This window comes from Procambarus clarkii, chromosome 22 (genome assembly GCF_040958095.1).
Source record: "Procambarus clarkii isolate CNS0578487 chromosome 22, FALCON_Pclarkii_2.0, whole genome shotgun sequence".
NCBI classification, from domain to species: Eukaryota; Metazoa; Arthropoda; class Malacostraca; order Decapoda; family Cambaridae; genus Procambarus; species Procambarus clarkii.
Window position 1 is genome coordinate 4,600,964 of NC_091171.1, and position 19,303 is coordinate 4,620,266.

General features: G+C 57.4%; 1 protein-coding gene across 1 annotated transcript in view; it reads right to left on the reverse strand.

Annotated features, from left to right (window-relative positions):
• Positions 1-19,303, reverse strand: part of LOC138367619 (periaxin-like) — a 58,925-nt gene that overhangs the window by 21,526 nt on the left and 18,096 nt on the right. Inside the window, exons 2-9 of the mRNA XM_069329342.1 lie at positions 14,863-15,298; positions 13,384-13,647; positions 12,541-12,849; positions 11,016-11,302; positions 9,116-9,278; positions 7,681-7,989; positions 6,180-6,466; positions 5,067-5,252 (exon numbers count right to left, since the gene is read on the reverse strand). Of these exons, the coding sequence (XP_069185443.1) occupies positions 5,067-5,252; positions 6,180-6,466; positions 7,681-7,989; positions 9,116-9,278; positions 11,016-11,302; positions 12,541-12,849; positions 13,384-13,647; positions 14,863-15,298 (2,241 nt within the window). The remainder of the gene's footprint in view (positions 1-5,066; positions 5,253-6,179; positions 6,467-7,680; positions 7,990-9,115; positions 9,279-11,015; positions 11,303-12,540; positions 12,850-13,383; positions 13,648-14,862; positions 15,299-19,303) is intronic.

Here is a 19,303-nt window from a genome sequence, read left to right on the forward strand (position 1 = left end):
CCCACAGCTGGTGGCCCAAGATGAGACGCCCCACTCCCACACCTGGTGGCCCAAGATGAGACGCTCCACTCCCACAGCTGGTGGCCCAAGATGAGACGCCCCACTCCCACAGCTGGTGGCCCAAGATGAGAGGCTCCACTCCCACAGCTGGTGGCCCAAGATGAGACGCCCCACTCCCACACCTGGTGGCCCAAGATGAGAGGCTCCACTCCCACAGCTGGTGGCCCAAGATGAGACGTCCCACTCTCACAGCTGGTGACCCAAGATGAGACGTCCCGCTCCCAGAGCTGGTGGCCCAAGATGAGACGCCCCACTCCCACAGCTGGTGGCCCAAGATGAGACGCCCCGCTCCCACACCTGGTGGCCCAAGATGAGACGTCCCGCTCCCAGAGCTGGTGGCCCAAGATGAGACGACCCACTCCCACAGCTGGTGGCCTAAGATGAGACGCCCCGCTCCCACAGCTGGTGGCCCAAGATGAGACGCCCCACTCCCACAGCTGGTGGCCCAAGATGAGACGTCCCGCTCCCAGAGCTGGTGGCCTAAGATGAGACGCTCCACTCCCACAGCTGGTGGCCCAAGATGAGACGTCCCACTCCCACAGCTGGTGACCCAAGATGAGACGTCCCTCTCCCACAGCTGGTGGCCCAAGATGAGACGCCCCGCTCCCACAGCTGGTGGCCCAAGATGAGACGCCCCGCTCCCACACCTGGTGGCCCAAGATGAGACGCCCCGCTCCCACAGCTGGTGTCCCAAGATGAGACGCCCCGCTCCCACAGCTGGTGGCCCAAGATGAGACGCCCCACTCCCACAGCTGGTGGCCCAAGAAGAGAAGCCACACTCCCACAGCTGGTGGCCCAAGATGAGACGCCCCACTCCCACAGCTGGTGGCCCAAGATGAGACGCCCCACTCCCACACCTGGTGGCCCAAGATGAGACGCCACACTCCCACACCTGGTGTCCCAAGATGAGACGCCCCACTCCCACACCTGGTGGCCCAAGATGAGACGTCCCACTCCCACAGCTGGTGGCCCAAGATGAGACGCCCCGCTCCCACACCTGGTGGCCCAAGATGAGACGCCCCACTTCCACAGCTGGTGGCCCAAGATGAGACGCCCCACTCCCACACCTGGTGGCCCAAGAAGAGAAGCCACACTCCCACAGCTGGTGGCCCAAGATGAGACGCCACACTCCCACACCTGGTGGCCCAAGATGAGACGCCCCACTCCCACACCTGGTGGGAGAAATAAGACAGAAATAACACCACATGAGACCAGAAGGCATGGCAGGATGTGCAGAATACCCCCGTTGAAGAGCAGAGGTGCAACAGGTACTCTGAGAGAGAACTATCAACATCAGAGGCCCGAGACTGTTCAACACGCTTCCACAACACATAAGGGACATAACTGGCCGACCCCTCACAGTGTTCAAGAGAGAACTATCAACATCAGAGGCCCGAGACTGTTCAACACGCTTCCACTACACATAAGGGACATAACTGGCCGACCCCTCACAGTGTTCAAGAGAGAACTATCAACATCAGAGGCCCGAGACTGTTCAACACACTTCCACTACACATAAGGGACATAACTGGCCGACCCCTCACAGTGTTCAAGAGAGAACTGGATAAGCACCTCCAAAGGATACCTGATCAACCAGGCTGTGGTTCATACGTCAGGCTGCGAGCAGCCGCGTCCAACAGCCTGGTTGACCAGACCGTCAACCAGGCTGACGACCAAATTAGGTAACCATAACAGAGACGGTACGAGTGGGAGAGGAAGAAGTACAAGAACTAGGAATAGGAAGAAAATCAATTAAGGAAAATGAAAGAGGGAATAAGAAGGAAATGAGAGAGGAAGAGAGTGAGGGAAATGAGAGGGAGGGAGTGAGGGAAGCAGGATCAGGGGGACATAGAAGGAAGAGTGTAGACTCCCTCCCACTGTGTAAACACCACCTACGATACCTGTGTAAATAATGGACACGTTCCCTTGTAAACACAGATACAACCATTAAGTAAACAATCATTCGCGCCGACAGTCTCAACAAACGTTTGTCCAACGTTGTAAAACATTTTACACATCCTTGTAAGCAAACGTTTTCACACCCCTTGTAAAAAAAACGTTTTATCAGCCTTCGAAAAACAAACGTTTTACACACTTGTCAACACACGTTTACAAGCTCCACAGAGTGCAAAGTTGTAAACAAAATACTTTTACCACCAACAAACTTTCATATACATCCCCCCACTTAGTAAACAAACTACACGTGTATCCCCCACTTAGTAAACAAACTACACGTGTATCCCCCACTTAGTAAACAAACTACACGTGTATCCCCCACTTAGTAAACAATCCACACGTGTATCCCCCACTTAGTAAACAAACTACACGTGTATCCCCCCACTTAGTAAACAAACTACACGTGTATCCCCCACTTAGTAAACAATCCACACGTGTATCCCCCACTTAGTAAACAAACTACACGTGTATCCCCCACTTAGTAAACAAACTACACGTGTATCCCCCACTTAGTAAACAAACTACACGTGTATCCCCCACTTAGTAAACAAACTACACGTGTATCCCCCACTTAATAAATAAACTACACATTGTCACGGGGGGGGGGGGGGGCCGGGGCTCCGCTAGCACTCGGCTGCTAGGGGCTCAGAAGGCAGAATACACAGCCCCTCCGACTCCCGGGATTCACCGGAGTCTCCTTGGTCCCACAGGAGAGGACCAACAATGCCCACCACCGCAGGTCTTTGCTTCCACCACTGAAGGGGGCGCCACTGATTCACCCTGGAAGCCCTTCAGTCAACCACGGGGAAACTGCTGTTAACAGTTCCGGCCTAGACCCGTGTAGGAGTGAAGGAAGACTCAGGCTTACCTTATAACAATAAATTCCCCTGAGTCTTGCCTGCCAGACAAAAAGGTTGCAGGAACTCCTTTCCCGCCTGCCTTCTCTATCTTCTTCTTAACAAGGTCGCCAGCTGGGTTAGTATATCTGCACCCCAGCAATGCAGTTCAGTGGGTGTATTCTATACTGTTTGTTGCCAGAGTGTTGCTACTCCCATAGATCTGCAATTGGACTGTCGGCCCAGGGTACTCTCCCATAAAAGTCTGTGTGGCTTTACCTCTCTGTGAGTCACACACTCTCTCACAGAAGGGCCTCTTCGCCACGTCGGCACCTCTTCTTCAACTGTCCTGCCGTCCACACACACTGTCCTCTCCAACAGTCCTGGACACAAGCTGCCCTGCAGCCTAGTCTACTACTAAAGTATTAATGTCATACTGCCACATACACAAGTAAATATCGTGGCCTAACTAGCCTACTCACACAAGGGGTAATGGGAGGGAAAATGATCTACCTTACATTCCTGGCTCACGACGCCTGTCCCTCGATGGTGTGAGGTTCCCACGCTTCCTGAGTCGATCCTTGACGATCCAGGAACGTTCCACAGGTCCTCAGGTGACGTGAAGCCTTCGCGTCGTCGCCGTTCCAATCCCAGAGATTCAGCTATCCCAATCCTGGTTCACCAATGTGCACTGATCACTATATTCACACACTCGTCCCTTCCACAAGGCGTTGATCCTCGTCCTAGGAACGGTGTCGTCCCTCCAAAACCGTCAGTGGACGTGACCCGGTCACAGCAAGGCCGGCCCGCCGCCCCTTCCAGACCTCAACGTCCAGCGGCGGCGCCGCCCAGCGTCGTCGCTGACTATTTTCCAAGTTTGGCATTCCTCTGCTCAATGAACTTGGCTCCTTTTTGCTTCCCAGAAGCGCAGGGTCTCCAATAGCTTATTGTGGGTGCGATGGCTAGTTTAATCCACTGAATAAGACTTGTAGAGCCTCAAATCCTCGAGAGCTAACCGAGGCGCATCCTCTCACCTCCACAGTCAGGTCAACTCTGACGTTGGTGCCGCCCGGGGCACTCGGTGACGTCACGGCGGGCTCTGATTGGTCGCCCGCGACCTAAATCAGCCAATCCGCGATCGGCTAGTGTCCCTTCCAAAACGTCATATCTGCAGTAGGGGATACTCTTTCATTTATATCAGGGCGCCACTTTCCCCTTACCTACAACTTATAATGTAAATTTCTCCCTTATCTGGCGGCCGGTCTGGTCGCCACATATACCAACAGACTCCCTGTACCTCAGAGAATCTGTAGGGAGAGCTGATATGACTCTTAGAGCAGGCAAACGAAAGAAATAGGAGAGGGCACCGTAACAACACGTATCCCCATTTAGTAAACAAACCACACGTGGATCCCCACTTAGTAAACAAACATCATCTGATCCCACATTTAATAAACAAAATCCATGCATAATCAAGTAGCATTTAACTAGATTAATACAACAATGCACTCCAGGAGATATGACCGCTGGCAGCTGCACTCCAGGACATATGACCGCTGGCAGCTGCACTCCAGGAGATATGGCCGCTGGCAGCTGCACTCCAGGAGATATGACCGCTGGCAGCTGCACTCCAGGACATATGACCGCTGGCAGCTGCACTCCAGGAGATATGGCCGCTGGCAGCTGCACTCCAGGAGATATGACCGCTGGCAGCTGCACTCCAGGAGATATGACCGCTGGCAGCTGCACTCCAGGAGATATGACCGCTGGCAGCTGCACTCCAAGAAATATGGCCGCTGGCAGCTGCACTCCAGGAGATATGACCGCTGACAGCTGCATTCCAGGAGATATGACAGCTGCACTCCAGGAGATATGACAGCTGACAGCTGCACTCCAAGAAATATGGCCGCTGACAGCTGCACTCCAGGAGATATGACCGCTGGCAGCTGCACTCCAGGAGATATGGCCGCTGGCAGCTGCACTCCAGGAGATATGACCGCTGGCAGCTGCACTCCAGGGGATATGACCGCTGACAGCTGCACTCCAAGAAATATGGCCGCTGGCAGCTGCACTCCAAGAAATATGGCCGCTGGCAGCTGCACTCCAGGAGATATGACCGCTGGCAGCTGTACTCCAGGAGATATGACCGCTGGCAGCTGTACTCCAGGAGATATGACCGCTGGCAGCTGCACTCCAGGAGATATGACCGCTGACAGCTGCACTCCAGGAGATATGACCGCTGGCAGCTGCACTCCAGGAGATATGACCGCTGACAGCTGCAGTCCACGAGATATGGCCGCTGGCAGCTGCACTCTAGGAGATATGACCGCTGGCAGCTGCACTCCAGATATGACCGCTGGCAGCTGCACTCTAGGAGATATGACCGCTGGCAGCTGCACTCTAGGAGATATGACCGCTGGCAGCTGCACTCTAGGATATACCCGCTGGCAGCTGCACTCCAGGAGATATGACCGCTGGCAGCTGCACTCCAGGAGATATGACCGCTGGCAGCTGCACTCCAGGAGATATGACCGCTGGCAGCTGCACTCCAGGAGATATGACCGCTGGCAGCTGCACTCCAGGAGATATGACCGCTGGCAGCTGCACTCCAGGAGATATGGCCGCTGGCAGCTGCACTCCAGGAGATATGGCCGCTGGCAGCTGCACTCCAGGAGATATGACCGCTGGCAGCTGCACTCCAGGAGATATGACCGCTGGCAGCTGCACTCCAGGAGATATGACCGCTGGCAGCTGCACTCCAGGAGATATGACCGCTGGCAGCTGCACTCCAGGAGATATGACCGCTGGCAGCTGCACTCCAGGAGATATGACCGCTGGCAGCTGCACTCCAGGAGATATGACCGCTGGCAGCTGCACTCCAGGAGATATGACCGCTGGCAGCTGCACTCCAGGAGATATGACCGCTGGCAGCTGCACTCCAGGAGATATGACCGCTGGCAGCTGCACTCCAGGAGATATGACCGCTGGCAGCTGCACTCCAGGAGATATGACCGCTGACAGCTGCCCTCCAGGAGATATGGCCGCTGGCAGCTGCACTCCAGGAGATATAACCGCTGGCAGCTGCACTCCAGGAGATATGACCGCTGGCAGCTGCACTCCAGGAGATATGACCGCTGACAGCTGCACTCCAGGAGATATGACCGCTGGCAGCTGCACTCCAGGAGATATGGCCGCTGGCAGCTGCACTCCAGGAGATATGACCGCTGACAGCTGCAGTGCAGGAGATATGGCCGCTGGCAGCTGCACTCCAGGAGATATGACCGCTGGCAGCTGCACTCCAGGAGATATGACCGCTGGCAGCTGCACTCTAGGAGATATGACCGCTGCACTCTAGGAGATATGGCCGCTGGCAGCTGCACTTCAGGAGATATGGCCGCTGGCAGCTGCACTTCAGGAGATATGACCGCTGGCAGCTGCACTCCAGGAGATATGACCGCTGGCAGCTGCACTCCAGGAGATATGACCGCTGGCAGCTGCACTCTAGGAGATATGACCGCTGACTGCTGCACTCTAGGAGATATGGCCGCTGGCAGCTGCACTCCAGGAGATATGGCCGCTGGCAGCTGCACTCCAGGAGATATGACCGCTGGCAGCTGCACTCCAGGAGATATGACCGCTGGCAGCTGCAATCCAGGAGATATGACCGCTGACAGCTGCACTCCAGGAGATATGACCGCTGGCAGCTGCACTCCAGGAGATATGACCGCTGACAGCTGCACTCCAGGAGATATGACCGCTGGCAGCTGCAATCCAGGAGATATGACCGCTGACAGCTGCACTCCAGGAGATATGGCCGCTGGCAGCTGCACTCCAGGAGATATGACCGCTGGCAGCTGCACTCCAGGAGATATGACCGCTGGCAGCTGCAATCCAGGAGATATGACCGCTGACAGCTGCACTCCAGGAGATATGACCGCTGGCAGCTGCAATCCAGGAGATATGACCGCTGACAGCTGCACTCCAGGAGATATGACCGCTGGCAGCTGCACTCCAGGAGATATGACCGCTGACAGCTGCACTCCAGGAGATATGACCGCTGGCAGCTGCACTCCAGGAGATATGACCGCTGACTGCTGCACTCCAGGAGATATGACCGCTGGCAGCTGCACTCCAGGAGATATGACCGCTGACAGCTGCACTCCAGGAGATATGACCGCTGGCAGCTGCACTCTAGGAGATATGACCGCTGGCAGCTGCACTCCAGGAGATATGGCCGCTGGCAGCTGCACTCCAGGACATATGACCGCTGGCAGCTGCACTCCAGGAGATATGGCCGCTGGCAGCTGCACTCCAGGAGATATGACCGCTGGCAGCTGCACTCCAGGAGATATGACCGCTGGCAGCTGCACTCCAGGAGATATGACCGCTGGCAGCTGCACTCCAAGAAATATGGCCGCTGGCAGCTGCACTCCAGGAGATATGACCGCTGACAGCTGCATTCCAGGAGATATGACAGCTGCACTCCAGGAGATATGACAGCTGACAGCTGCACTCCAAGAAATATGGCCGCTGACAGCTGCACTCCAGGAGATATGACCGCTGGCAGCTGCACTCCAGGAGATATGGCCGGTGGCAGCTGCACTCCAGGAGATATGACCGCTGGCAGCTGCACTCCAGGGGATATGACCGCTGACAGCTGCACTCCAAGAAATATGGCCGCTGGCAGCTGCACTCCAAGAAATATGGCCGCTGGCAGCTGCACTCCAGGAGATATGACCGCTGGCAGCTGTACTCCAGGAGATATGACCGCTGGCAGCTGTACTCCAGGAGATATGACCGCTGGCAGCTGCACTCCAGGAGATATGACCGCTGACAGCTGCACTCCAGGAGATATGACCGCTGGCAGCTGCACTCCAGGAGATATGACCGCTGACAGCTGCAGTCCACGAGATATGGCCGCTGGCAGCTGCACTCTAGGAGATATGACCGCTGGCAGCTGCACTCCAGGAGATATGACCGCTGGCAGCTGCACTCCAGGGGATATGACCGCTGACAGCTGCACTCCAAGAAATATGGCCGCTGGCAGCTGCACTCCAAGAAATATGGCCGCTGGCAGCTGCACTCCAGGAGATATGACCGCTGGCAGCTGTACTCCAGGAGATATGACCGCTGGCAGCTGCACTCCAGGAGATATGACCGCTGACAGCTGCACTCCAGGAGATATGACCGCTGGCAGCTGCACTCCAGGAGATATGACCGCTGGCAGCTGCACTCCAGGAGATATGACCGCTGACAGCTGCAGTCCACGAGATATGGCCGCTGGCAGCTGCACTCTAGGAGATATGACCGCTGGCAGCTGCACTCTAGGAGATATGACCGCTGGCAGCTGCACTCCAGATATGACCGCTGGCAGCTGCACTCTAGGAGATATGACCGCTGGCAGCTGCACTCTAGGAGATATGACCGCTGGCAGCTGCACTCTAGGAGATATGACCGCTGGCAGCTGCACTCTAGGATATACCCGCTGGCAGCTGCACTCCAGGAGATATGACCGCTGGCAGCTGCACTCCAGGAGATATGACCGCTGGCAGCTGCACTCCAGGAGATATGACCGCTGGCAGCTGCACTCCAGGAGATATGACCGCTGGCAGCTGCACTCCAGGAGATATGGCCGCTGGCAGCTGCACTCCAGGAGATATGGCCGCTGGCAGCTGCACTCCAGGAGATATGGCCGCTGGCAGCTGCACTCCAGGAGATATGACCGCTGGCAGCTGCACTCCAGGAGATATGACCGCTGGCAGCTGCACTCCAGGAGATATGACCGCTGGCAGCTGCACTCCAGGAGATATGACCGCTGGCAGCTGCACTCCAGGAGATATGACCGCTGGCAGCTGCACTCCAGGAGATATGACCGCTGGCAGCTGCACTCCAGGAGATATGACCGCTGGCAGCTGCACTCCAGGAGATATGACCGCTGGCAGCTGCACTCCAGGAGATATGACCGCTGGCAGCTGCACTCCAGGAGATATGACCGCTGGCAGCTGCACTCCAGGAGATATGACCGCTGGCAGCTGCACTCCAGGAGATATGACCGCTGGCAGCTGCACTCCAGGAGATATGACCGCTGGCAGCTGCACTCCAGGAGATATGACCGCTGACAGCTGCCCTCCAGGAGATATGGCCGCTGGCAGCTGCACTCCAGGAGATATAACCGCTGGCAGCTGCACTCCAGGAGATATGACCGCTGGCAGCTGCACTCCAGGAGATATGACCGCTGACAGCTGCACTCCAGGAGATATGACCGCTGGCAGCTGCACTCCAGGAGATATGGCCGCTGGCAGCTGCACTCCAGGAGATATGACCGCTGACAGCTGCAGTGCAGGAGATATGGCCGCTGGCAGCTGCACTCCAGATATGACCGCTGGCAGCTGCACTCTAGGAGATATGACCGCTGGCAGCTGCACTCTAGGAGATATGACCGCTGGCAGCTGCACTCTAGGATATACCCGCTGGCAGCTGCACTCCAGGAGATATGACCGCTGGCAGCTGCACTCCAGGAGATATGACCGCTGGCAGCTGCACTCCAGGAGATATGACCGCTGGCAGCTGCACTCCAGGAGATATGACCGCTGGCAGCTGCACTCCAGGAGATATGGCCGCTGGCAGCTGCACTCCAGGAGATATGGCCGCTGGCAGCTGCACTCCAGGAGATATGGCCGCTGGCAGCTGCACTCCAGGAGATATGGCCGCTGGCAGCTGCACTCCAGGAGATATGACCGCTGGCAGCTGCACTCCAGGAGATATGACCGCTGGCAGCTGCACTCCAGGAGATATGACCGCTGGCAGCTGCACTCCAGGAGATATGACCGCTGGCAGCTGCACTCCAGGAGATATGACCGCTGGCAGCTGCACTCCAGGAGATATGACCGCTGGCAGCTGCACTCCAGGAGATATGACCGCTGGCAGCTGCACTCCAGGAGATATGACCGCTGGCAGCTGCACTCCAGGAGATATGACCGCTGGCAGCTGCACTCCAGGAGATATGACCGCTGGCAGCTGCACTCCAGGAGATATGACCGCTGGCAGCTGCACTCCAGGAGATATGACCGCTGACAGCTGCCCTCCAGGAGATATGGCCGCTGGCAGCTGCACTCCAGGAGATATAACCGCTGGCAGCTGCACTCCAGGAGATATGACCGCTGGCAGCTGCACTCCAGGAGATATGACCGCTGACAGCTGCACTCCAGGAGATATGACCGCTGGCAGCTGCACTCCAGGAGATATGGCCGCTGGCAGCTGCACTCCAGGAGATATGACCGCTGACAGCTGCAGTGCAGGAGATATGGCCGCTGGCAGCTGCACTCCAGGAGATATGACCGCTGGCAGCTGCACTCCAGGAGATATGACCGCTGGCAGCTGCACTCCAGGAGATATGGCCGCTGGCAGCTGCACTCCAGGAGATATGGCCGCTGGCAGCTGCACTCCAGGAGATATGGCCGCTGGCAGCTGCACTCCAGGAGATATGGCCGCTGGCAGCTGCACTCCAGGAGATATGACCGCTGGCAGCTGCACTCCAGGAGATATGACCGCTGGCAGCTGCACTCCAGGAGATATGACCGCTGGCAGCTGCACTCCAGGAGATATGACCGCTGGCAGCTGCACTCCAGGAGATATGACCGCTGGCAGCTGCACTCCAGGAGATATGACCGCTGGCAGCTGCACTCCAGGAGATATGACCGCTGGCAGCTGCACTCCAGGAGATATGACCGCTGGCAGCTGCACTCCAGGAGATATGACCGCTGGCAGCTGCACTCCAGGAGATATGACCGCTGGCAGCTGCACTCCAGGAGATATGACCGCTGGCAGCTGCACTCCAGGAGATATGACCGCTGACAGCTGCCCTCCAGGAGATATGGCCGCTGGCAGCTGCACTCCAGGAGATATAACCGCTGGCAGCTGCACTCCAGGAGATATGACCGCTGGCAGCTGCACTCCAGGAGATATGACCGCTGACAGCTGCACTCCAGGAGATATGACCGCTGGCAGCTGCACTCCAGGAGATATGGCCGCTGGCAGCTGCACTCCAGGAGATATGACCGCTGACAGCTGCAGTGCAGGAGATATGGCCGCTGGCAGCTGCACTCCAGGAGATATGACCGCTGGCAGCTGCACTCCAGGAGATATGACCGCTGGCAGCTGCACTCTAGGAGATATGACCGCTGCACTCTAGGAGATATGGCCGCTGGCAGCTGCACTTCAGGAGATATGGCCGCTGGCAGCTGCACTTCAGGAGATATGACCGCTGGCAGCTGCACTCCAGGAGATATGACCGCTGGCAGCTGCACTCCAGGAGATATGACCGCTGGCAGCTGCACTCTAGGAGATATGACCGCTGACTGCTGCACTCTAGGAGATATGGCCGCTGGCAGCTGCACTCCAGGAGATATGGCCGCTGGCAGCTGCACTCCAGGAGATATGACCGCTGGCAGCTGCACTCCAGGGAGATATGACCGCTGGCAGCTGCAATCCAGGAGATATGACCGCTGACAGCTGCACTCCAGGAGATATGACCGCTGGCAGCTGCACTCCAGGAGATATGACCGCTGACAGCTGCACTCCAGGAGATATGACCGCTGGCAGCTGCAATCCAGGAGATATGACCGCTGACAGCTGCACTCCAGGAGATATGGCCGCTGGCAGCTGCACTCCAGGAGATATGACCGCTGGCAGCTGCACTCCAGGAGATATGACCGCTGGCAGCTGCAATCCAGGAGATATGACCGCTGACAGCTGCACTCCAGGAGATATGACCGCTGGCAGCTGCAATCCAGGAGATATGACCGCTGACAGCTGCACTCCAGGAGATATGACCGCTGGCAGCTGCACTCCAGGAGATATGACCGCTGACAGCTGCACTCCAGGAGATATGACCGCTGGCAGCTGCACTCCAGGAGATATGACCGCTGACTGCTGCACTCCAGGAGATATGACCGCTGGCAGCTGCACTCCAGGAGATATGACCGCTGACAGCTGCACTCCAGGAGATATGACCGCTGGCAGCTGCACTCCAGGAGATATGACCGCTGGCAGCTGCACTCCAGGAGATATGGCCGCTGGCAGCTGCACTCCAGGACATATGACCGCTGGCAGCTGCACTCCAGGAGATATGGCCGCTGGCAGCTGCACTCCAGGAGATATGACCGCTGGCAGCTGCACTCCAGGAGATATGACCGCTGGCAGCTGCACTCTAGGAGATATGACCGCTGGCAGCTGCACTCCAAGAAATATGGCCGCTGGCAGCTGCACTCCAGGAGATATGACCGCTGACAGCTGCATTCCAGGAGATATGACAGCTGCACTCCAGGAGATATGACAGCTGCACTCCAGGAGATATGACAGCTGACAGCTGCACTCCAAGAAATATGGCCGCTGACAGCTGCACTCCAGGAGATATGACCGCTGGCAGCTGCACTCCAGGAGATATGGCCGCTGGCAGCTGCACTCCAGGAGATATGACCGCTGGCAGCTGCACTCCAGGGGATATGACCGCTGACAGCTGCACTCCAAGAAATATGGCCGCTGGCAGCTGCACTCCAAGAAATATGGCCGCTGGCAGCTGCACTCCAGGAGATATGACCGCTGGCAGCTGTACTCCAGGAGATATGACCGCTGGCAGCTGTACTCCAGGAGATATGACCGCTGGCAGCTGCACTCCAGGAGATATGACCGCTGACAGCTGCACTCCAGGAGATATGACCGCTGGCAGCTGCACTCCAGGAGATATGACCGCTGACAGCTGCAGTCCACGAGATATGGCCGCTGGCAGCTGCACTCTAGGAGATATGACCGCTGGCAGCTGCACTCCAGGAGATATGACCGCTGGCAGCTGCACTCCAGGGGATATGACCGCTGACAGCTGCACTCCAAGAAATATGGCCGCTGGCAGCTGCACTCCAAGAAATATGGCCGCTGGCAGCTGCACTCCAGGAGATATGACCGCTGGCAGCTGTACTCCAGGAGATATGACCGCTGGCAGCTGCACTCCAGGAGATATGACCGCTGACAGCTGCACTCCAGGAGATATGACCGCTGGCAGCTGCACTCCAGGAGATATGACCGCTGGCAGCTGCACTCCAGGAGATATGACCGCTGACAGCTGCAGTCCACGAGATATGGCCGCTGGCAGCTGCACTCTAGGAGATATGACCGCTGGCAGCTGCACTCTAGGAGATATGACCGCTGGCAGCTGCACTCCAGATATGACCGCTGGCAGCTGCACTCTAGGAGATATGACCGCTGGCAGCTGCACTCTAGGAGATATGACCGCTGGCAGCTGCACTCTAGGAGATATGACCGCTGGCAGCTGCACTCTAGGATATACCCGCTGGCAGCTGCACTCCAGGAGATATGACCGCTGGCAGCTGCACTCCAGGAGATATGACCGCTGGCAGCTGCACTCCAGGAGATATGACCGCTGGCAGCTGCACTCCAGGAGATATGACCGCTGGCAGCTGCACTCCAGGAGATATGACCGCTGGCAGCTGCACTCTAGGAGATATGACCGCTGCACTCTAGGAGATATGGCCGCTGGCAGCTGCACTTCAGGAGATATGGCCGCTGGCAGCTGCACTTCAGGAGATATGACCGCTGGCAGCTGCACTCCAGGAGATATGACCGCTGGCAGCTGCACTCCAGGAGATATGACCGCTGGCAGCTGCACTCTAGGAGATATGACCGCTGACTGCTGCACTCTAGGAGATATGGCCGCTGGCAGCTGCACTCCAGGAGATATGGCCGCTGGCAGCTGCACTCCAGGAGATATGACCGCTGGCAGCTGCACTCCAGGAGATATGACCGCTGGCAGCTGCAATCCAGGAGATATGACCGCTGACAGCTGCACTCCAGGAGATATGACCGCTGGCAGCTGCACTCCAGGAGATATGACCGCTGACAGCTGCACTCCAGGAGATATGACCGCTGGCAGCTGCAATCCAGGAGATATGACCGCTGACAGCTGCACTCCAGGAGATATGGCCGCTGGCAGCTGCACTCCAGGAGATATGACCGCTGGCAGCTGCACTCCAGGAGATATGACCGCTGGCAGCTGCCAATCCAGGAGATATGACCGCTGACAGCTGCACTCCAGGAGATATGACCGCTGGCAGCTGCAATCCAGGAGATATGACCGCTGACAGCTGCACTCCAGGAGATATGACCGCTGGCAGCTGCACTCCAGGAGATATGACCGCTGACAGCTGCACTCCAGGAGATATGACCGCTGGCAGCTGCACTCCAGGAGATATGACCGCTGACTGCTGCACTCCAGGAGATATGACCGCTGGCAGCTGCACTCCAGGAGATATGACCGCTGACAGCTGCACTCCAGGAGATATGACCGCTGGCAGCTGCACTCCAGGAGATATGACCGCTGGCAGCTGCACTCCAGGAGATATGGCCGCTGGCAGCTGCACTCCAGGACATATGACCGCTGGCAGCTGCACTCCAGGAGATATGGCCGCTGGCAGCTGCACTCCAGGAGATATGACCGCTGGCAGCTGCACTCCAGGAGATATGACCGCTGGCAGCTGCACTCCAGGAGATATGACCGCTGGCAGCTGCACTCCAAGAAATATGGCCGCTGGCAGCTGCACTCCAGGAGATATGACCGCTGACAGCTGCATTCCAGGAGATATGACAGCTGCACTCCAGGAGATATGACAGCTGACAGCTGCACTCCAAGAAATATGGCCGCTGACAGTTGCACTCCAGGAGATATGACCGCTGGCAGCTGCACTCCAGGAGATATGGCCGCTGGCAGCTGCACTCCAGGAGATATGACCGCTGGCAGCTGCACTCCAGGGGATATGACCGCTGACAGCTGCACTCCAGGGGATATGACCGCTGGCAGCTGCACTCCAAGAAATATGGCCGCTGGCAGCTGCACTCCAGGAGATATGACCGCTGGCAGCTGTACTCCAGGAGATATGACCGCTGGCAGCTGTACTCCAGGAGATATGACCGCTGGCAGCTGCACTCCAGGAGATATGACCGCTGACAGCTGCACTCCAGGAGATATGACCGCTGGCAGCTGCACTCCAGGAGATATGACCGCTGACAGCTGCAGTCCACGAGATATGGCCGCTGGCAGCTGCACTCTAGGAGATATGACCGCTGGCAGCTGCACTCCAGGAGATATGACCGCTGGCAGCTGCACTCCAGGGGATATGACCGCTGACAGCTGCACTCCAGGAGATATGACCGCTGACAGCTGCAGTCCAGGAGATATGACCGCTGGCAGCTGCACTCCAGGGGATATGACCGCTGACAGCTGCACTCCAGGAGATATGACCGCTGACAGCTGCACTCCAGGAGATATGACCGCTGGCAGCTGCACTCCAGGAGATATGACCGCTGACAGCTGCAGTCCACGAGATATGGCCGCTGGCAGCTGCACTCTAGGAGATATGACCGCTGGCAGCTGCACTCTAGGAGATATGACCGCTGGCAGCTGCACTCCAGATATGACCGCTGGCAGCTGCACTCTAGGAGATATGACCGCTGGCAGCTGCACTCTAGGAGATATGACCGCTGGCAGCTGCACTCTAGGATATACCCGCTGGCAGCTGCACTCCAGGAGATATGACCGCTGGCAGCTGCACTCCAGGAGATATGACCGCTGGCAGCTGCACTCCAGGAGATATGACCGCTGGCAGCTGCACTCCAGGAGATATGACCGCTGGCAGCTGCACTCCAGGAGATATGGCCGCTGGCAGCTGCACTCCAGGAGATATGGCCGCTGGCAGCTGCACTCCAGGAGATATGGCCGCTGGCAGCTGCACTCCAGGAGATATGACCGCTGGCAGCTGCACTCCAGGAGATATGACCGCTGGCAGCTGCACTCCAGGAGATATGACCGCTGGCAGCTGCACTCCAGGAGATATGACCGCTGGCAGCTGCACTCCAGGAGATATGACCGCTGGCAGCTGCACTCCAGGAGATATGACCGCTGGCAGCTGCACTCCAGGAGATATGACCGCTGGCAGCTGCACTCCAGGAGATATGACCGCTGGCAGCTGCACTCCAGGAGATATGACCGCTGGCAGCTGCACTCCAGGAGATATGACCGCTGGCAGCTGCACTCCAGGAGATATGACCGCTGGCAGCTGCACTCCAGGAGATATGACCGCTGGCAGCTGCACTCCAGGAGATATGACCGCTGGCAGCTGCACTCCAGGAGATATGACCGCTGACAGCTGCCCTCCAGGAGATATGGCCGCTGGCAGCTGCACTCCAGGAGATATAACCGCTGGCAGCTGCACTCCAGGAGATATGACCGCTGGCAGCTGCACTCCAGGAGATATGACCGCTGACAGCTGCACTCCAGGAGATATGACCGCTGGCAGCTGCACTCCAGGAGATATGGCCGCTGGCAGCTGCACTCCATGAGATATGACCGCTGACAGCTGCAGTGCAGGAGATATGGCCGCTGGCAGCTGCACTCCAGGAGATATGACCGCTGGCAGCTGCACTCCAGGAGATATGACCGCTGGCAGCTGCACTCTAGGAGATATGACCGCTGCACTCTAGGAGATATGGCCGCTGGCAGCTGCACTTCAGGAGATATGGCCGCTGGCAGCTGCACTTCAGGAGATATGACCGCTGGCAGCTGCACTCCAGGAGATATGACCGCTGACTGCTGCACTCTAGGAGATATGGCCGCTGGCAGCTGCACTCCAGGAGATATGGCCGCTGGCAGCTGCACTCCAGGAGATATGACCGCTGGCAGCTGCACTCCAGGAGATATGACCGCTGGCAGCTGCAATCCAGGAGATATGACCGCTGACAGCTGCACTCCAGGAGATATGACCGCTGGCAGCTGCACTCCAGGAGATATGACCGCTGACAGCTGCACTCCAGGAGATATGACCGCTGGCAGCTGCAATCCAGGAGATATGACCGCTGACAGCTGCACTCCAGGAGATATGGCCGCTGGCAGCTGCACTCCAGGAGATATGACCGCTGGCAGCTGCACTCCAGGAGATATGACCGCTGGCAGCTGCAATCCAGGAGATATGACCGCTGACAGCTGCACTCCAGGAGATATGACCGCTGGCAGCTGCAATCCAGGAGATATGACCGCTGACAGCTGCACTCCAGGAGATATGACCGCTGACAGCTGCACTCCAGGAGATATGACCGCTGGCAGCTGCACTCCAGGAGATATGACCGCTGACAGCTGCACTCCAGGAGATATGACCGCTGGCAGCTGCACTCCAGGAGATATGACCGCTGACTGCTGCACTCCAGGAGATATGGCCGCTGGCAGCTGCACTCCAGGAGATATGGCCGCTGGCAGCTGCACTCCAGGAGATATGACCGCTGGCAGCTGCACTCCAGGAGATATGACCGCTGACAGCTGCACTCCAGGAGATATGACCGCTGGCAGCTGCACTCCAGGAGATATGACCGCTGACAGCTGCACTCCAGGAGATATGACCGCTGGCAGCTGCACTCCAGGAGATATGACCGCTGGCAGCTGCACTCCAGGAGATATGGCCGCTGGCAGCTGCACTCCAGGAGATATGGCCGCTGGCAGCTGCACTCCAGGAGATATGGCCGCTGGCAGCTGCACTCCAGGAGATATGGCCGCTGGCAGCTGCACTCCAGGAGATATGACCGCTGACAGCTGCACTCCAGGAGATATGGCCGCTGGCAGCTGCACTCCAGGAGATATGACCGCTGGCAGCTGCACTCCAGGAGATATGGCCGCTGGCAGCTGCACTCCAGGAGATATGACCGCTGGCAGCTGCACTCCAGGAGATGCAGAGAGAAGAGGGGGGGGGAGAAGATCTACATTATTTATAGATAAAGAATTAAGCGTCGCGTATAATGAATCTCGTTAATTATTACCAACTGCTGTGTAATCCCCCTCCACTAACAACCCCCCCCCCCTGTCACACCCCCACTACCATCCTTGACCCCTCACTTGCCCTTTCAACCCCCTTCCCCCCCCCTCCAATACAATATTCACAGGCAGGATATTCCCCTCCCCTGATTAACGGGGCTCCCGTTACTTAACACTGTACATTAACATAAAGTAAAGTAACTCACGACCAACAAACACTAAATAAGTAAAAGCAATAGGGTATAGGTGAGGGGGGGGGGCACAATGCCCCCTATGCAACCTGGTTCACTAATTCTTCCTGTAACGTTTCTCCAGACTTGACTTGATTTTCACGTGCATTATGACGTGAATCAGAGCACGTGGCACGTATTGAGTCAACCACCCGAGTAGGAGTCAATGGAAGCCTCAGGAACCCTAGAGGATGCAGGTGAATCCCAGGTTGCAATGTTTTTGACCCTGTCGTGGTTCAAGTATGTTTATTGAGATAAACATCTCAAAGGGATAGAGTAGCTTAGGCTACCACTAGTAGCCTAACCACTCCTACCACTCCCTGTCGTGGTGTAGCGTGGCAGGGAGTACCCTGCGAATAGGATCGAATCCTCCTTATGGTTCCCACTGATTTTCCCAACCAATACAAGGGTATCGAACCCGATGCACATTGCTAGTCCTATGGAGCGTTGATATCACAGCGCAATTTCAAATCCTAACAATTGATTAGGGACAATCTGGCCTATAGCTTCTCCTGAAAGTGCTATAGGCCTATAGCTTAGGCCTGCCTGTTCTGAAGAAGTTCTCCTTGTGTTCTTTGTCTATTGTGGTGATTTAACACTGTCAGTGGCCTGTTAAGGTCTTTAACAGCCTCTTCGTTGTCATTTTCTGAATGTTCTCCATCTCCTGTGTTTAATCTGGACTGCTGTGCTTAAGTGGTTTTGATCCATTGTCGTGGGGTGTGGGGTGGTGTGTGGGGTGGTGAGTGTGGGGGTGGTGTGTGGGGTGGTGAGTGTGGGGGTGGTGTGTGGGGTGGTGAGTGTGGGGGTGGTGTGTGGGGTGGTGAGTGTGGGGGTGGTGAGTGTGGGGGTGGTGTGTGGGGTGGTGAGTGTGGGGGTGGTGTGTGGGGTGGTGAGTGTGGGGGTGGTGTGTGGGGTGGTGAGTGTGGGGGTGGTGTGTGGGGTGGTGAGTGTGGGGTGGTGAGTGTGGGGGTGTAGTGTGGGGTGGTGAGTGTGGGGGTGGTGTGTGGGGTGGTGAGTGTGGGGGTGGTGTGTGGGGTGGTGAGTGTGGGGGTGGTGTGTGGGGTGGTGAGTGTGGGGGTGGTGTGTGGGGTGGTGAGTGTGGGGGTGGTGTGTGGGGTGGTGAGTGTGGGGGTGGTGTGTGGGGTGGTGAGTGTGGGGGTGGTGTGTGGGGTGGTGAGTGTGGGGGTGGTGTGTGGGGTGGTGAGTGTGGGGTGTAGTGTGGGGTGGTGAGTGTGGGGGTGTAGTGTGGGGTGGTGAGTGTGGGGGTGGTGTGTGGGGTGGTGAGTGTGGGGGTGGTGTGTGGGGTGTGAGTGTGGGGGTGGTGTGTGGGGTGGTGAGTGTGGGGGTGGTGTGTG